Consider the following 18939-nt stretch of genomic DNA (forward strand, 5'->3'; position numbering starts at 1 on the left):
GGAGTGGAGGAAAGGGGAGAGAAGGAGTGGAGGAGAGGGGAGTGGAGGAGAGGGGAAGAGAAGGAGTGGAGGAGAGGGGAGTGGAGGAGAGGGGAGTGGAGGAGAGGGAAGAGAAGGAGTGGAGGAGAGGGAGAGAAGGAGTGAGACTGAGGAAAGAGATATAAAGAGAAGCAGTGAGACTGTGGGAAAGAGATATAAAGAGAGAAGCAGTGAGACTGAGGAAAGAGATATAAAGAGAGAAGCAGTGAGACTGAGGGAAAGTGATAAAGAGAGAAGCAGTGAGACTGAGGGAAAGAGATATAAAGAGAGAAGCAGTGAGACTGTGGGAAAGAGATATAAACCTGAAGTCCACAACCATCTCTTTCGTTTTGTCCACGTTCAGAGACAGGTTGTTTGCTCCACACCAGGCAGTTAACCGTTTCACCTCTTCTCTATATGCTGACTCATCGTTCCTGCTGATTAGACCCACCACGGTCGTGTCATCAGCGAACTTGATGATATGATTTGAGCTGTGCGTTGGTGCACAGTCGTGAGTCAGCAGAGTGAACAGCAGTGGACTGAGCACACAGCCTGAGGGGCTCCAGTGCTCAGTGTGGTGGTGCTGGAGATGCTGTTCCCGATCCGGACTGCCTGAGGTCTCCCAGTCAGGAAATCCAGGATCCAGTTGCAGAGAGAGGTGTTCAGGCCCAGAAGGTTCAGCTTCTCGATCAGGTGCTGAGGAATGATTGTGTTGAATGCTGAGCTGAAATCAATGAACAGCATTCGTACATATGAGTCCTTGTTATCCAGGTGGGTGAGGGCCAGATGAAGGGTTGTGGAGATGGCATCGTCCGTGGAACGGTTTGGACGATACGCAAACTGCATTGGGTCCAGGGAGGGTGGAAGCTGTGTCTTGATGTGCCTCATGACAAGCCTCTCAAGCACTTCATCACGATGGGAGTGAGCGCGACGGGACGATAGTCATTGAGGCAGGAGACAGTCGATTTCTTTGGCACAGGAACGATAGTCGTTGTCTTGAGGCACGTGGGAACAACGTTACTGCTCAGGGAGATGTTGAAGATGTCAGTGAAGACATCTGCTAGTTGTTCTGCACATTCTCTGAGCACTCTGCCAGGAATGTTGTCAGGTCCAGCAGCCTTCCGTGGGTTAACTCTGCATAGAGTTTTCCTCACTTCAGCTGTGGTTAGACAGAGCACCTGGTCAGTGGGAGGAGGGATGGTCTTCCTCGCCACCACGTTGTTCTGTACCTCAAACCGGGCGAGAAGTCGCTCAGCGCATCTGGGAGGGAGGGTCACGGTCACAAGCAGGTGATGTGGTCTTGTAATTCGTGATCACCTGGATGCCCTGCCACATGCGCCGAGTGTCTCCACTGTCCTGGAAGTGGTCGTGATTTTCTTCGCAGCGCCGCTTTGCCTCTCTGATAGCACGAGACAGTTTGGCCCTTGCTGTTTTAAGGCCGCCTTGTCCCCTGTTCTGAAGGCAGAGTCTCTTTGTTTCAACAGCGCACGCACATTTGCAGTCATCCACGGCTTCTGATTGAGCGTAGTGATGGACTTGGAGATGGTCACATCGTCAACGCACTTGCTGATGTAGCAGGTCACTGATGATGTGTACTCTTCCAAGTTGATGGAATCGCCGTAGGTTGCAGCCTCTCTAAACATGTCCCAGTCAGTGCACTCAAAACAGTCCTGAAGAGCAGAAGTAGCTCCTTCTGGCCAGGTTTTCACCTGTTTCAGAACCGGTTTAGAGCGTCTGATGAGCGGTCTGTATGCTGGAATCAACATAACAGAGCAGTGGTCTGAGTATCCGAGATGGGGCGGGCCCGCACGATACGCCGGGATGTTTGTGTAAACAAGATCCAGCGTGTTCGCTCCTCTCGTTGCAAAGTCCACATGCTGATGGAGTTTAGGAAGCACAGTCTTGAGATTCGCATGGTTGAAATCGTGAGCATTCTGCTAGAGGGAGAGAGACCAGAAGGATACAGAGAGACAAGGAGAGAGAAAATGAGAGAATCAGGAGACAGAGGGAGAGAGAGATAGAAAAGAGACAAAGCGAGAAGCAGGGAGACAGAGAGACAACGAGAGAAGCCTGAGACTTAGAGAGAGCGACAAAGAGAAGAAGAGAGAGAGTGAGTGCAAAAGAAGCAGTGAAACTAAGGGAAAGAGATATAAAGAGAGAAGCAGTGAGACTGAGGAAAGTGATAAAGAAAGAAGCAGTGAGACTGAGGGAAAGACATATAAAGAGAGAAGCAGCGAGACTGAGGGAAAGAGATATAAAGAGAGAAGCAGTGAGACTGAGGGAAAGAGATAAATTGAGAAGCAGTGAGACTGAGGGAAAGAGATATAAAGAGAGAAGCAGTGAGACTGAGGGAAAGTGATAAAGAGAGAAGCAGTGAGAGAGACAGAGAGACAGAGAGACAGAGGGGAGGGAATCAGAGACGGATAAATGGAGGGACAGAGAGAAAGAGAGAGATTTATGATGTCAGTTGAAGAGGTTGCTGTTACTGATATTTGGTCCGAGTGTTTTTTCGGGAGGTGACGTGACATCGCACGTTATTACACACACTTTAGTGCGTGGCCTTTTGTTCCAAAAAATCCCTTTTATCAGCTGTAAGATGCAGCGATTCTTTCTGCACAAATATACAGCTGCATCTTAATAAATGAGAATATCATTAAAAAGTTGATTTATTTTAGTAATTTTATACAATAAAATGAAACTGGTACATTATATAGATTCATCACACACACACTGATTTATCTTAAGTGTTTATTTCTTTTCATTGTGATGATTTCGGCTCACAGCTGATGAAAACCCAAAATTCAGTGTCTCAGAAAATGAGAATATTGTGAAAAAGTTCAGTATTGGAGACTCGTGATGTCTCACACTAATCAGCTCATTAACTCCAAACACCTGCAAAGTGCTTCAGGAGCCTCCACACACAGACGTCTCCATGGGCTACAACTGACTGGTTCCTCGTGTCGAGCTGCTCCTGAACCAGAGACAATGTCAGAGGTGTCTTACCTGGACAAAGGACAAAAAGGACTGGACTGTTGCTCAGTGGGTCAAAGTCGTCTTTTCAGATAAAAGGAAAGAAAATTTAGCATTTCATGTGGAAATCAAGGCCCCAGAGTCTGGAAGAAGAAGAGAGAAGAGGCAGAGAATCCAAGCTGCTTGAGGTCCAGTGTAAAGTTCACAGTCAGTGGTGGTTTGAGGAGTCGTGTGATCTGCTGGTGTTGGTCCACTGTGTTTTATCAGGTCCACGCTCAGCACAGCCGTCTACCAGAGGTTTTAGAGCACTTCATGCTTCCTCTGCTGACCAGCTTTATGGAGATGCTGATTTCATTTTCCAGCAGGATTTGGCTCCTGCCCACACTGCCAGAAGCACCAGAAGTTGGTTAAATGACCATGGTGTTGGTGTGTTTGACTGGAGCAAACTCACAAGACCTGAACCTCATAGAGAATCTCTGGAGTATTGTCAAGAGGAACATGAGAAACATGAGAAAATGAGCTGAAGGCCACTGTCAAAGAAACCTTGGCTTCCATCCCACCTCAGCAGTGCCACAGTCTGATCTCCTCCATGCCACAGTCTGATCTCCTCCATGCCACAGTCGGATCTCCTCCATGCCACAGTCTGATATCCTCCATGCCACAGTCTGATCTCCTCCATGCCACAGTCTAAGCTCCTCCATGCCACAGTCGGATCTCCTCCATGCCACAGACTGATCTCCTCCATGCCACAGTCCGATCTCCTCCATGCCACAGTATGATCTCCTCCATGCCACAGACTGATCTCCTCCATGCCACAGTCTGATCTCCTCCATGCCACAGTCTGATCTCCTCCATGCCACAGTCTGATCTTCTCTATGCCACAGTCTGATCTTCTCTATGCCACAGTCTGATCTCTCCATGCCACAGTCTGATCTCCTCCATGCCACAGTCTGATCTCCTTCATGCCACGCTGAATTAAGTCAGTAATTAAAGCAAAAGGAGATTCGACCAAGTATTGATTACAGATACATTAAATCAACAGACACTAAAAATGTTTTTATTGGTCGATGAAGTATGGAAATGTTTTGAGAGAGTAAATTGGTGGTTTTGTTAAATGTGAGCCAAAATCATCAAAATGAAAAGAAATAAATCAGTGTGTGTGTGATGAAAATATATAATGTACCAGTTTCACTTTCTGTATAGAATTCTTAAATAAATTAACTTTATAAGTTGATTTATTTTAGTAATTTTATACAATAAAATGAAACTGGTACATTATATAGATTCATCACACACACACTGATTTATCTTAAGTTTATATTTCTTTTCATTGTGATGATTTCGGCTCACAGCTGATGAAAACCCAAAATTCAGTGTCTCAGAAAATGAGAATATTGTGAAAAAGTTCAGTATTGGAGACTCGTGATGTCTCACACTAATCAGCTCATTAACTCCAAACACCTGCAAAGTGCTTCAGGAGCCTCCACACACAGACGTCTCCATGGGCTACAACTGACTGGTTCCTCGTGTCGAGCTGCTCCTGAACCAGAGACAACGTCAGAGGTGTCTTACCTGGACTAAGGACAAAAAGGACTGGACTGTTGCTCAGTGGGTCAAAGTCGTCTTTTCAGATAAAAGGAAAGAAAATTTAGCATTTCATGTGGAAATCAAGGCCCCAGAGTCTGGAAGAAGAAGAGAAGAGGCAGAGAATCCAAGCTGCTTGAGGTCCAGTGTAAAGTTCACAGTCAGTGGTGGTTTGAGGAGTCGTGTGATCTGCTGGTGTTGGTCCACTGTGTTTTATCAGGTCCACGTTCAGCACAGCCGTCTACCAGAGGTTTTAGAGCACTTCATGCTTCCTTCTGCTGACCAGCTTTATGGAGATGCTGATTTCATTTTCCAGCAGGATTTGGCTCCTGCCCACACTGCCAGAAGCACCAGAAGTTGGTTAAATGACCATGGTGTTGGTGTGTTTGACTGGAGCAAACTCACAAGACCTGAACCTCATAGAGAATCTCTGGAGTATTGTCAAGAGGAACATGAGAAACATGAGAAAATGAGCTGAAGGCCACTGTCAAAGAAACCTTGGCTTCCATCCCACCTCAGCAGTGCCACAGACTAATCTCCTCCATGCCACAGTCTGATATCCTCCATGCCACAGTCTGATCTCCTCCATGCCACAGTCTAAGCTCCTCCATGCCACAGTCTGATATCCTCCATGCCACAGTCTGATCTCCTCCATGCCACAGTCTAAGCTCCTCCATGCCACAGTCGGATCTCCTCCATGCCACAGACTGATCTCCTCCATGCCACAGTCCGATCTCCTCCATGCCACAGTATGATCTCCTCCATGCCACAGTATGATCTCCTCCATGCCACAGTCTGATCTCCTCTATGCCACAGTCTGTTCTCCTCCATGCCACAGTCTGATCTTCTATGCCACAGTCTGATCTTCTCCATGCCACAGTCTGATCTTCTCCATGCCACAGTCTGATCTCTCCATGCCACAGTCTGATCTCCATGCCACAGTCTGATCTCCTCCATGCCACAGTCTGATCTCCTTCATGCCACGCTGAATTAAGTCAGTAATTAAAGCAAAAGGAGATTCGACCAAGTATTGAGTACAGATACATTAAATCAACAGACACTAAAAATGTTTTTTATTGGTCGTATGAAGTATGGAAATGTTTTGAGAGAGTAAATTGGTGGGTTTTGTTAAATGTGAGCCAAAATCATCAAAATGAAAAGAAATAAATCAGTGTGTGTGTGATGAAAATATATAATGTACCAGTTTCACTTTCTGTATAGAATTCCTCAAATAAATTAACTTTATAATGATATTCTCATTTATTGAGATTAAAACATGTCAGTGATTCTGAGATATTGATTTATTTGATCAACTTCCAGTGAACGGCGTTTGTTCTTCATTTTCTATTTATTTATTTCTTTTCATTGTGATGATTTCGCTCACAGCTGATGAAACCCAAAATTCAGTGTCTCAGAAAATGAGAATATTGTGAAAAAGTTCAGTATTGGAGACTCGTGATGTCTCACACTAATCAGCTCATTAACTCCAAACACCTGCAAAGTGCTTCAGGAGCCTCCACACACAGACGCTCCATGGGCTACAACTGACTGGTTCCTCGTGTCGAGCTGCTCCTGAACCAGAGACAATGTCAGAGGTGTCTTACCTGGACTAAGGACAAAAGGACTGGACTGTTGCTCAGTGGGTCAAAGTCGTCTTTTCAGATAAAAGGAAAGAAAATTTAGCATTTCATGTGGAAATCAAGGCCCCAGAGTCTGGAAGAAGAAGAGAGAAGAGGCAGAGAATCCAAGCTGCTTGAGGTCCAGTGTAAAGTTCGCACAGTCAGTGGTGGTTTGAGGAGTCGTGTGATCTGCTGGTGTTGGTCCACTGTGTTTTATCAGGTCCACGTTCAGCACAGCCGTCTACCAGAGGTTTTAGAGCACTTCATGCTTCCTTCTGCTGACCAGCTTTATGGAGATGCTGATTTCATTTTCCAGCAGGATTTGGCTCCTGCCCACACTGCCAGAAGCACCAGAAGTTGGTTAAATGACCATGGTGTTGGTGTGTTTGACTGGAGCAAACTCACAAGACCTGAACCTCATAGAGAATCTCTGGAGTATTGTCAAGAGGAACATGAGAAACATGAGAAAATGAGCTGAAGGCCACTGTCAAAGAAACCTTGGCTTCCATCCCACCTCAGCAGTGCCACAGACTAATCTCCTCCATGCCACAGTCTGATATCCTCCATGCCACAGTCTGATCTCCTCCATGCCACAGTCTAAGCTCCTCCATGCCACAGTCTGATATCCTCCATGCCACAGTCTGATCTCCTCCATGCCACAGTCTAAGCTCCTCCATGCCACAGTCGGATCTCCTCCATGCCACAGACTGATCTCCTCCATGCCACAGTCCGATCTCCTCCATGCCACAGTATGATCTCCTCCATGCCACAGTATGATCTCCTCCATGCCACAGTCTGATCTCCTCTATGCCACAGTCTGTTCTCCTCCATGCCACAGTCTGATCTTCTCTATGCCACAGTCTGATCTTCTCCATGCCACAGTCTGATCTTCTCCATGCCACAGTCTGATCTCCTCCATGCCACAGTCTGATCTCCTTCATGCCACAGTCTGATCTCCTCCATGCCACAGTCTGATCTCCTTCATGCCACGCTGAATTAAGTCAGTAATTAAAGCAAAAGGAGATTCGACCAAGTATTGAGTACAGATACATTAAATCAACAGACACTAAAAATGTTTTTTATTGGTCGTATGAAGTATGGAAATGTTTTGAGAGAGTAAATTGGTGGGTTTTTGTTAAATGTGAGCCAAAATCATCAAAATGAAAAGAAATAAATCAGTGTGTGTGTGATGAAAATATATAATGTACCAGTTTCACTTTCTGTATAGAATTCCTCAAATAAATTAACTTTATAATGATATTCTCATTTATTGAGATTAAAACATGTCAGTGATTCTGAGATATTGATTTATTTGATCAACTTCCAGTGAACGGCGTTTGTTCTTCATTTTTCTATTTATTTATTTCTTTTTTTTTATAACTCGTTATGACATTTCTCTAGAAGTTTCCATTCCACTTTTTCTCTCTGTGTTGCTCAATCATGCGTTTAGAGCAGTCATTTCTCACAAACACTCGAATCCGCTAAACGCTTTAGAATTTATTCCGTTTTTTTAACGCACGTATGTAAATAGGCAAATATTTTTGTTGTTTTTTCTTTTTCTTTTAAAAGGTCACACTTGACTGGTTTGTATACGAGTTCCTCTTTTGTGATGTGGCGTGTTTGTGTTCATCAGGAACCACCCTGATCATTACACACCTTTGTTTGCTGTTGCGGTGATGAAACGTTGATCATCGCTTTCTCTTTATTTATAATTGTGTGTTTGTTCGCTCTCGTTCTGATCTGGTGTGTGAAGGGAGGAATAAAACCCTGGTGTGTGCTGGAGTGCTTTATTTCTCTCACACCACAACATCACATACGGTTTTCCACTTTATATATTTATAGCTAAAGTGTGTTTGTGGTTTCTCATTAAAGAGAGTTTTTGTGATTGGTGTGTGTGTGTGTGTGTGTGTGTGTGTGTGTGTGTGTGTGTCTGTGTGTGTGTGTAGATTCATCAGAGTGGCTCTGGCTGGTCTCCTGTGGTAAGAATTTGTGCTTCAAGTCTTAAATTTAATTGTAATTTAATGAATTTACACCTTTAAAGCTTAATAAATGTTACAAAAATGCACTCTGTGTGTGTGTGTGTGTGTGTGTGTGTGTGTGTGTGTGTGTGTGTGTGTGTGTGTTCTCCTCAGTATGTAGAAGATAACCTGGCCGTGATGTCAATTGGGTTCCTCCTCAACAGTCCTGATGATGCTGTTATCTGGAGAGGGCCGAAAGAACGGTGAGGAGTGGTGGAGAGGGGTGAAGGAGTGGAGAGGGGAGAGAAGGAGGAGAAGAGGGAGAGAAGGAGTGAAGGAAAGGGGAGAGAAGAGGTGGAGGAGAAGGGAGAGAAGGAGTGAAGGAGAGAGGAGGAGAGGGAGAAGGAGTGGAGGAGAGGGAAGAGAAGGAGTGGAGGAGGAGAGAAGGGTGGAGGAGAAGGAGGCGGGGAGAAGGAGTGGAGGAGAGGGGAGGAGAGGAGGAGGGGGAAAAAGGAGTGGAGGAGAGAAGGAGAGGAGGGAGAGAAGGTGGAGGAGGGGAGAGAAGGAGTGAAGGAGAGGGAGAGAAAAGTGGAGGAAATGGAGAAGAGGTAGGAGAGGAGGAGAGGGGAAGGAGTGGAGGAGAGGGAGAAAGAAGTGGAGGAGAGGGAGAGAAGGAGTGGAGAGGAGAGAGGGGGGAAGGAGTGGAGGAGAGGAGAAGGGAGGAGAAGGAGTGGAGGAGGGGAGAAGAGTGGAGGAGGAGAGAAGGAGTGGAGTAGAGGAGGACAGGAGGAGAGGGGAGAGGAGAAGGGAAGAGGAGGGAGGAGAGGGAAGGGGAGAGAAGGAGTGGAGGGAGGGGAAGGAATTAGTGGAGGAGAGGGGAGAGAAGGGTGGAGGAGAGGGAGAGAAGGAGTGGAGGAGGGAGAGAAGGAGAGGAGAGAGGAGGAGGAGGAGAGGGGTGGAGGAGGGGAGAGGAGGAGGGGAAGAGGAGGTGGAGGAGAGGAGAGAAGGTGGAGTAGAGGAGGACAGGAGGAGAGGAAGTGAAGGAGAGGAGTGGAGGAGGAGAGAAGGAGTGGAGGAGAGGAGAGGGAAGAGAAGGAGTGGAGGAGAGAGGGGAGAGAAGGAGTGGAGGAGAGGAGGTGGAGGAGAGGAGGAGAAGGAGGGAGAGAGGAGGACAGGAGAGGGGAGAGAAGGAGTGGAGGAGAGGGGAAGGAATTAGTGGAGGAGGGAGAGAAGGAGTGGAGGAGAGGGAGAGAAGGAGTGGAGGAGGAGAGAAGAGGAGGAGGAGGAGAGGGGAGGACAGGAGGAGGGGGGAGTGGAGGAGAGGAGAAGGAGGAGGAGGAGGAGGAGGAGGGGAGAGAAGGAGTGGAGTAGAGGAGGACAGGAGGAGAGGGAGTGGAGGAGAGGGGAAGGAGGAGGAGTGGAGGAGAGGGGAAGAGAAGGAGTGGAGGAGAGGGGAGAGAAGGAGGAGGAGGAGAGGGTGGAGGAGGGGAGTGGAGGAGAGGGAGAGAAGGAGTGGAGGAGAGAAGAGAAGGAGTGGAGGAGAGGGAGGAGAGGAGGAGGTGGAGGAGAGGGAAGAGAAGGAGTGGAGGAGAGGGGAAGGAGGGAAGAGTGGAGGAGAGGGAGAGAAGGAGTGGAGGAGAGGGAGAGAAGGAGTGGAGGAGGAGAGAAGGAGAGGGAGGAGAGAGGAGGACAGGAGGAGGGAGGTGGAGGAGGGAAGAGAAGGAGTGAGGAGAGGGGAAGTGGAGGGAGAGAAGGAGTGGAGGAGAGAGGTGGAGGAGGAGAGGGAAGAGAAGGAGTGGAGGAGAGGGGAGTGGAGGAGGGAAGAGAAGGAGTGGAGGAGAGGGGAGAGAGAAGAGGTGGGAGAGGGAAGAGAAGGAGGGAGAGAAGGAGTGGAGGAGAGGGGAAGAGAAGGAGGAGGAGAGGGTGGAGGGAGGAGGGGGAAGGAGAAGGAGTGGAGGAGAGGGGAGGAGGAGAGGGGAAGAGGAAGGAGAGGAGGAGGAGAGGGGAAGAAGGAGTGGAGGAGAGGGGAGTGGAGGAGAGGGGAAGAGTGGAGGAGTGGAGGAGAGGAAGAGAAGGAGTGGAGGAGAGAAGGAGAGGAGAGAGGAGGAGAGGGGAAGAGAAGGAGTGGAGAGAGGGGAGTGGAGGAGAGGGGAAGAGAAGGAGTGGAGGAGGAGGGGAGAGAAGGAGTGGAGGAGGAGGAGAGGGGAAGAGAAGGAGTGGAGGAGAGGGGAGGAGGAGAGGGGAAGAGATGGAGTGGAGGAGAGGAGGAGAGGGGAAGAGAAGGAGGAGGAGGAGAGGAGGAGTGGAGGAGAGGGGAAGAGAAGGAGTGGAGGAGAGGGGAGTGGAGGAGAGGGGAAGAGAAGGAGGAGGAGAGGGGAGGAGGAGGAGAGGGAGTGGAGGAGAGGGGAAGAGAAGGAGAGGAGGAGAGAGGAGTGGAGGAGAGGAGAGAAGGAGTGGAGAAGAAGGAGTGGAGGAGAGGGAGAGAAGGAGTGGAGGAGGGGAAGAGAAGGAGTGGAGGAGAGGAAGGAGTGGAGGAGAGGGGAAGAGAAGGAGTGGAGAGAGGGGAGTGGAGGAGGGGAAGAGAAGGAGTGGAGGAGAGGGGAGGAGGAGAGGGGAAGAGAAGGAGTGGAGGAGAGGAGGAGTGGAGGAGGGGAAGAGAAGGAGTGGAGGAGAGGAGAGGGGAGTGGAGGAGAGGGAGTGGAGGAGAGGGGAAGAGAAGGAGTGGAGGAGGGGAGAGAAGGAGTGGAGGAGAGGGGAGAAGGAGTGGAGGAGAGGGGAGTGGAGGAGAGAGGGGAAGAGAAGGAGTGGAGGAGAGGGGAGAGGAGGAGGAGAGAAGGAGTGGAGGAGGAGAGGGGAGTGGAGGAGAGGGGAAGAGAAGGAGTGGAGAAGAAGGGGAGTGGAGGAGAGGGGAAGAGAAGGAGGAGGAGAGGGAGAGAAGAGGTGGAGGAGAGGGGAAGAGAAGGAGTGGAGGAGAGGGAGAGAAGGAGGAGGAGAGGGAGAGAAGAGGTGGAGGAGAGGGGAAGAGAAGGAGTGGAGGAGAGAAGGAGTGGAGGAGAGGGGAAGAGAAGGAGAGGGGAGTGGAGGAGGGGAGGAGGAGGAGAGGGAGTGGAGGAGAGGAGGAGTGGAGGAGGGGAGAGAAGGAGAGGGAGTGGAGGAGGGGAAGAGAAGGAGTGGAGGAGAGGAAGAGAAGGAGTGGAGGAGAGGGGAAGAGAAGGAGTGGAGGAGGAGAGGAGGAGAGGGGAAGAGAAGGAGTGGAGGAGAGAAGGAGAGGAGGAGAGGAGGAGAGGGGAGTGGAGGAGAGAAGGAGTGGAGGAGTGAATACAGTCACAGCAGCTGAACTCCATTTCAACTTGTTTTTCTTTGTTGTTCTACTATTCTCAATCTTCTGTTTTTTTCCACCCTTCCTTCCTTGCTGCCTACTTCCTCTTTTTTTTCCTTTCTTTTCCTCATCTCCCATGTCTTACTTCTAGTTCTGTACATCATCATCTTCTTCTTTATCATCTTTTCCATCTTCTTCTTCTTCTTTGATTTTCTCAACACTGTAACTCCTGCACAGTGTAACTGTTTCCTGAACTGCAGGTGGCTTCTGTACCTTAACCTGACACACACACACACACACACACACACACACACACACACACACACACACACTGAGGAAATCTTTGATAAACAGGAAGTGTTATGGTATGTCTGCTCTCTTTATTCTGTACATCAGCCACCAAACCACCACCGTTTTACCCCCAAACCCTCATCCTGGTTAGGGCACAAAACCCAGGCGTTTTCAGCTGCAGAGTATTTCTGTTCCATTTCAGTAATATCACAGACTAGAGGGAAGAGAAGAAGAAACAAAGGAAAAGAAAAGAAGGAAAAGAATGAGAAAAGAAGAAAGAAAATGGGGAGAAAAGAAAGAAAAAACAAAAGAATAAAGAGGAAAAAAGAAGGAGATAAGAAAGAAGAGGAAAAGATTATATATATACACACACACACACACACACACACACACACACAGATTATAAGGTCTATATGTTCTTGTGAGGTTATTCATCTCTTACACTCGTCAAGGTTTTCTGATTTCTATAAGTAGCATTTGAAGCAAGTTCACTGGTTTCACTTCCTTCACCACACACACACACACACACACACACACACACACAGTCTGCGTCCTTCACCTGCTACTCTGTGGGTGACAGGGTTCCTTTATAGCATAAAACCCCAGTCATGTCAGAGCTGCGAGTGTGCAGGAGAGAAAGTCTTCACTGATAGCAGTATGGACACATGTTTCTTCACCGTTCTCGTGAAGAGAAAAAAATATGAAACACAACAAATGTACAGCTTTACCTCCTGATGAGTTGTTTCTATGGCACAGTGTTGGTCTATTTATTTCACCCCCAGACCTTCAGTGATGTTCTTCCTGAATCATTCCTCCTCTAAATCCCATCATCATCACGCCACGTGTATAGAAAGCGTCAGTATTATAGAGAAGTTCAGTAGAACAGAGCGCTGTGTCACACACAGGATCTCATACAGTGACATCACTAAAGCAAGAAACCCAATGAACACAATTCAACACGTCTCCTTTCACTGGAGCCACAACTGCACCTCCACATACATCATCTCCAGCAGGAGCATCGATATTCACCTCATCACTTCACATGACTTTTTTAAGCTTTTGCAGTTTGCTACAGATGCGGGTTGCGAGCTCTGACTAGTGCGCTCTTTGACCATCCAATCAAACGACATGAAAATGCAGGCGTTATTGTACGTCTGCTAGATGACCCCAGAGGCAGATTCGTAATCTGATTGGTTAAAGCAACAGCATTTATGCCACATGTGCTTTAATCTGCTTTCGCCCACACTGAAGACTCACAGCCGATTTTGACCCCGTAAACAGGCACTACAGGAAGCAGTGTAATAACGAGAATAGACTATTGGGAATAATTGAACAAATATTTATATAAAACATTAAATAAATGTTAAAACGTCATCCAGTGATTCTGATAGAATTTAGGCCAGTAGAGTAGGCCTTGCTGGCCCTAATGGCCTTCCACAATCAGCATCCAGGATGTTCTACAGTTCATTATGACGGAAGGTTTAGTTGTCGTTTTCTTGGTAAAGGTGAGCGATCGATTATCAGTGTGTTTAACCTCTTGGATCCTCCCAGCCACAGGAGGATGTCCAAACGAAAGTCGCAGACGGCCGCTTTAATGTTCTCTATAAGAGAATATAAGGAGATATGAACATGGCTCTCTCTTACAGATGATCAGAGCTCTGTGAAACTAGCTTGCAGATGATTTTGGGGAAGTTGAACACAGCAACAGGGAAATATTTTTACTTTTATGATCTCGGAGACTTTTACTGAGCGCTCTGACACCTCAGATGTTTTCGGGCTGTTTATAGACGAGTGAGATCAGAAACCAAAGGTCAAAATTAGAAGGTGTCTGTGTTTAGAAAACAAAAACCAATAATTTAATCGCTTGGTTTGCAGGCGGATTGTTGTGGTGTAAGAAGAATAAAACGCGTTTTATGACACGCATTTGTTTTTATAGTGGCAAAAGATAAATCTTGCATTGACTCTGTGTGTGTGTGTGTGTGTGTGTGTGTGTGTGTGTGTGTGTGTGTGTGTGTGTGAAGGCATGATAAAGCAGTTCCTGAGAGATGTAGACTGGGGTGAGCTGAATTATCTGATCGTTGACACGCCCCCTGGAACCTCTGATGAACATCTGTCTGTAGTGCAGTATCTGAGTGGAGCAGGCATTGATGGAGCTGTTATTATAACTACACCACAGGTACACACACACACCACCCTATCACCTTGTGTGAACCAGTTCTTACATTTGTACCTTTGTGAAATTCACCCAAAATGATCAGTTTCTAAAGAATTATACCGACATCGTCTTCAATTCCTCCCCAAACAGGAAGTATCACTGCAGGATGTACGAAAAGAGATCCGTTTCTGTCAGAAAGTGAAACTGCCCATCATCGGTGTCGTGGAGAACATGAGCGGATTTGTGTGTCCCAAATGCAAGGCGAGTCCATTTTTAGCATACCAGTGCAAGCAAAAAAAAAAAGAACGCTTTAAACAACCCAATAGAAAGCCTTTATAAGCTGTAATGGTTTGTCAAAGGTGGTGTTACTAGAGTACAGTACTGACATAGCAGGGTGTACAAACTTTCATACACGTAAAAACACAACTGCTTTATAAATAATCACAGCAGGTCGCATGTCATGTTCTCGTTTCATATGGTTTTCACACCTCCCACAGATAAACTTCCTTAAATGACAAGCTTTCACACACACATATATACACTGTAAAAATGTAGGTGAGGGTTAGTGCTTCAGACAGACCTAATAAGCAAAGAGGAATATTATAAAAAGATATTAGGAATACATGACCCTGGATTGTGTGCTTAAATATTTAATAACCTGAAAAAAATCTAATTATATGACAAAATATACAAATATTACAACTCCGATTCCAAATGACATCCAATTGCTTATCTGGAAACCCACCATCATTTCTAAAAGGTATAAACAGGTTTTAGAGCATCATATGCTTCCATCCAGACGATGTATTTTAGGGAAGCCCTGCCATATTTCAGACAATGCTAAACCGCAGACCAGAACAGCACGATAAATGAGTTCTTATAAATCGTTTCCACCATTTTAAACATCATGAAAAGAAAAATACAACAAAGAACAATGAGGACTGTTATGCAGCTAGAACTCTATCAGACACAAACGAGACAACAATCCTTTCCCAGCACTAAAGCAAATGGTCCTCAGTTCCCAACTTGAACCTGCCTGCAGCCAGGACCTTTTACAGTTTGAAAAATGTGTCATGAAACGGAAAACACGACAAAGAAGACCCAGGACTGTTAAGCAGCAAGAGACTTTTATTAAACAGAAATGATACAACGTTGCATTCTCAAAACTCTAGCAAATGGTCCTCAGTTTTTTTTTTTTATGTATACAGACTATTCCCAGATGTATAGGGATTGCTACACAGAGGTAAACATGGCCCTGTCACAACTTCTTTTTTGCAGCTATTAAATAAACTACATTTCCTTTCTTTAGGCTGTGAATTATATGGGAAAATTAAGACTTCAAAATACATTTAAAAAAAAAATAGAAAAATATATATATACAGTATATATATATATAAATGACAAATTTTATTTTGTCAAGCATGATGCAACACAAGAACAAAGACCTGCGAAGCTTTCTAAAGGGAACGTTTACATTTAGAACGCATCCCAATGATGAAACCAAAGTTGTTTTTGCTGCGTCTGTAATTAATTTGAATCCCATTAAAGCAGTTCTACTCTGAAGTACCACTTGAAATCAAAGCGTGTTTTAGCGGGCGTGTGCAGTTAGCACAGTGAACCACCACAAATTCAGTAGATCTACAAAAATAAATCAACTGCATGACGACAAAACAAAAAGGAACAATTGAGCTCAGGCTAAAAATGTCGAGATCATAAGAAGAGCAGAGTCGTCTTGCTGGGTTCCGTCTCAGAATCAGAGGAAAATCATTTTAGCGCTCATCACTGCGGAGCCGAGCCCAGTACTGGGAGGAGAAATCTGTCTCATGCACAGGCCCATGCTGAACTGTCTATCTTAGCTCACAAATATTTTATCACCTCTGCAACCATTGTACCATGTGAAAGTCTTTTCTCACCGGCTGGTAACATTGTGCTCAGAAAAGGCAACCAAGCACATTTTTCTTAGTAAATGGTTAAAAGAGAAATAAGAAATGAGATGATTTTAATGTAATTTTTGTTAGATTATGACCAGTGTTGTATAAAGGTCAGGCGTATGTTTAATAATAATTAACATGCCATGGTTATTGTAGTGATAGGCTCATGTTTAATAATAAACCAAATGGTTATTGTAGCCTGAATGATAGTGATAGAGATCACTGTTTGAGGCCAAAATTTCATACCTAGCTTGATCGTTTCTCGAGCGCGTTCTCTCAGCACCGCTGCTGCTACGTGTGTATGACGTATCGCCGCATTACGGAGATGGAGGCGTGTGTCCTCAGAGTCGCACAGAATACAGATTGACATGGCAGAGGTAGAGCTGTAACTTCCTGCAGACACAACAGATTTTTCAGAAAAAGATGATCTTAAAGGTGTGTTTGTGAAAAGGGTGTGTTAGAAGTCAGAACGCACTTTAGTAAATTGCTGATTTGCTGTCTGTCTGAACCAAACTTTCTGTACTGCATTGAATCGTATTGTGTTAATCAAATGGAAACTGGATAGCACTGACTCGTAATAGAGGTCTAATATTTTGTGTGTGTGTGTGTGTGTGTGTGAGGTCAGGAATAAAATCTTGAAGATCACACAATCATTTGCGACTTGCACTATAATTTGCATCCTGTTAACTAACCCTGTTACTCAGTTACTCAGTGTTTATCCACTGAACTGCAACATGGATTTGGGGAAAGTGTTTGACAATAATGTGAACAAACGAAGCAGCAGATTTTCAGACGTACATCAGATGTCACTAATCTGATTTATGTTGCTGTGTAAACAGATAATTCTCTGTGTGACTTCTCCAGAGGATTTTATGTAGTAAAAGCAAGATATTGAGTTTAATTCTAGATCTCAGCTTGGGTTTACTTTGCAGCTTTGCTAACCACGGGACTTTCCCTGCAGCAGGAACTTGGTGTAAAAAATTGCATTATCTGAACTTTTATCCAAATGCTAATCACTATTTAAACACACCACAATGTAGAAATGCTTGTCTTGGTGTTTATGGTGCTTTCCCAGTCAAACGCTTTCCTTGTAGCATGTGTTGTTTTTTTTATTGTGTTATAGGTTTCCTAGAGACATGTCGAAGAAATATCATTACTGTGTCTGAAACATTTCACGATCCTTTCCTAACAGAACACGTCTCAGATATTCCCTCCGACTACAGGAGGAGCTCAGCGCATGTGTGAGGAACTGAGTCTGCCTCTGCTTGGACGAGTTCCTTTGGACCCGCAGATAGGTACGCAAATGATCAGGCCCATGCTCAGTTCTCCGTTCTGATTGGCCGGAAAGTGTTTATCACACTGGTTCAAGTCACAGGTTCATATCATTCATCGTTTTCATAAAGTAATCATTCGTAAAGTAGTAATAAGCAAATTAAAAGCGATAAACTTCGTTTTTTTTTTTTTTACTTTAGGAAAATCAAAGCTTATCGCTTTAAACTAGCTTATTACTACTTTACAACGTGCCGACACTGAAGACTCCTTATTTCAATGCTATAATATAACAATAAATACTGACACTAAATAATTACACACATCTGTTTATAAGAGAAATAAAACATTTGAAGTCGTGCTGTTATTGGAAAATAGGCGCCAGTTATGTTTCAATGGAATATAAAACAACTTTATTTCCTGAAAAGTTGGGACAGTGTGTAAAATGTAAATAAAAACGAAAACAGTGATTGGCAAGTTCGAAGCAGAAGGCATTCGTGAGCTTGATCCAAAAACGCCGCCATTCTCTCCGCCCCAAAGCTCGTTTAAAAATGTCCTGAGGTGAAGTGGAAAATCTGTTGTGTGTTCAGACGAATCTAAATTTGTATTTCATTTTGGAAAGCATGTATGTGGAATGGGCAGCTTGCCAACTTGGAAAAGCGCCATCAATAATAAACGTAATATACAGGTTTTACAGCGACAGATGCTGCTAGATACTGCGTTTATTACAGTATCATTACCTTGTAGTAGAAGAGCCCGGGTGCTGCACTGGTCTGCCTTCAGTCCAGACCTTTCACCATTTACCATTTATCATGCATCATTAAAGAAAAACACAACAAAGGAAACCCAGAACTGTTTAAGCAGCTAGAATCCTGTGGAGCCACCAGGAAGGAGGAAAAGAGGAAGAACAAGGAGGAGGTTTATGGATGTGGTGAGGGAAGACATGCAGGTAGTTGGGTTGAAAGAGGCAGATGTAGAGGACAGGGGGATATGGAGACAGATGACCCGCTGTGGAGACCCCTAATACAGAAGCCCGAAAGAAAAAGAAGAAGAATCCGTTAAGAGAAACATTTAGGACGACATACGAACTAAAGACATGATGCGGCACAGGGGTAAACATGTCCCTCAACTTTTTTTGAGACGTGTTGCAGCCATGAAATTTAAAATGATCTGATTTCTTGATTTAAAAGGAATATAATCTGTTTAAACTTTTGATATGTTTTGTTTTATTGTGAATAGGTTTTATAGGATTTGCAAATCATTGCATTTTGTTTTTATTGACATTTTAGACAGTAAACCGTTTACACAGAATTCTGCATGTTTTCCATTACATTTTTTTGTATATATATAAATATATAAAATGAAGCACTGCTTCTAAGAAGCAATCCATATAAACCATGTCGTCTTTGTATTCGTGCTACTCAGAATTGAAATCCCGTCGCCAGCAGTTTCTACTTCTCTCTTTTTTAGCCCCCCAGGTTCTGCTTTTGTTAATTGTAATTCTCCTTTTTTTTCTTTTTTATTTAAAGGGCGAAGCTGCGATGAGGGAAAATCTTTCCTGAATGAAGTGCCTGATTCTCCAGCCGCCGCGGCCTATCGGGCTATTGTGCAGAGTAAGATCGACACGCGTGCGCACACACACACACACACACACACACACTTCCTGGTTTCTGGTTATTGCGCTGTGTGGGTCATTTCAGGACACACACACATAAACTGAAAACGGGGGCGTGGTTTTAAAATGCCACAAACTAGTTGAGAAGAGGAGCAGGTTTATGGTTTGTGTCGGTGAATATCTTCCTGTTGAGAGCATTCTATGAATAGT

At 45.2% G+C, this 18939-nt stretch overlaps 1 protein-coding gene across 1 annotated transcript in view; it reads left to right on the forward strand.

The window, feature by feature from the left end:
- The window catches only part of nubp1 (nucleotide binding protein 1 (MinD homolog, E. coli)), a 37924-nt gene that overhangs the window by 12441 nt on the left and 6544 nt on the right, over positions 1 to 18939 (forward strand). Inside the window, 7 exon segments of the mRNA XM_046866239.1 lie at positions 8138 to 8170; positions 8324 to 8412; positions 13781 to 13787; positions 13789 to 13935; positions 14065 to 14175; positions 17038 to 17140; positions 18644 to 18727. Coding sequence (XP_046722195.1) covers positions 8138 to 8170; positions 8324 to 8412; positions 13781 to 13787; positions 13789 to 13935; positions 14065 to 14175; positions 17038 to 17140; positions 18644 to 18727 — 574 coding nt within the window.

This window comes from Silurus meridionalis, chromosome 14 (assembly GCF_014805685.1).
Source record: "Silurus meridionalis isolate SWU-2019-XX chromosome 14, ASM1480568v1, whole genome shotgun sequence".
NCBI lineage: Eukaryota > Metazoa > Chordata > Actinopteri > Siluriformes > Siluridae > Silurus > Silurus meridionalis.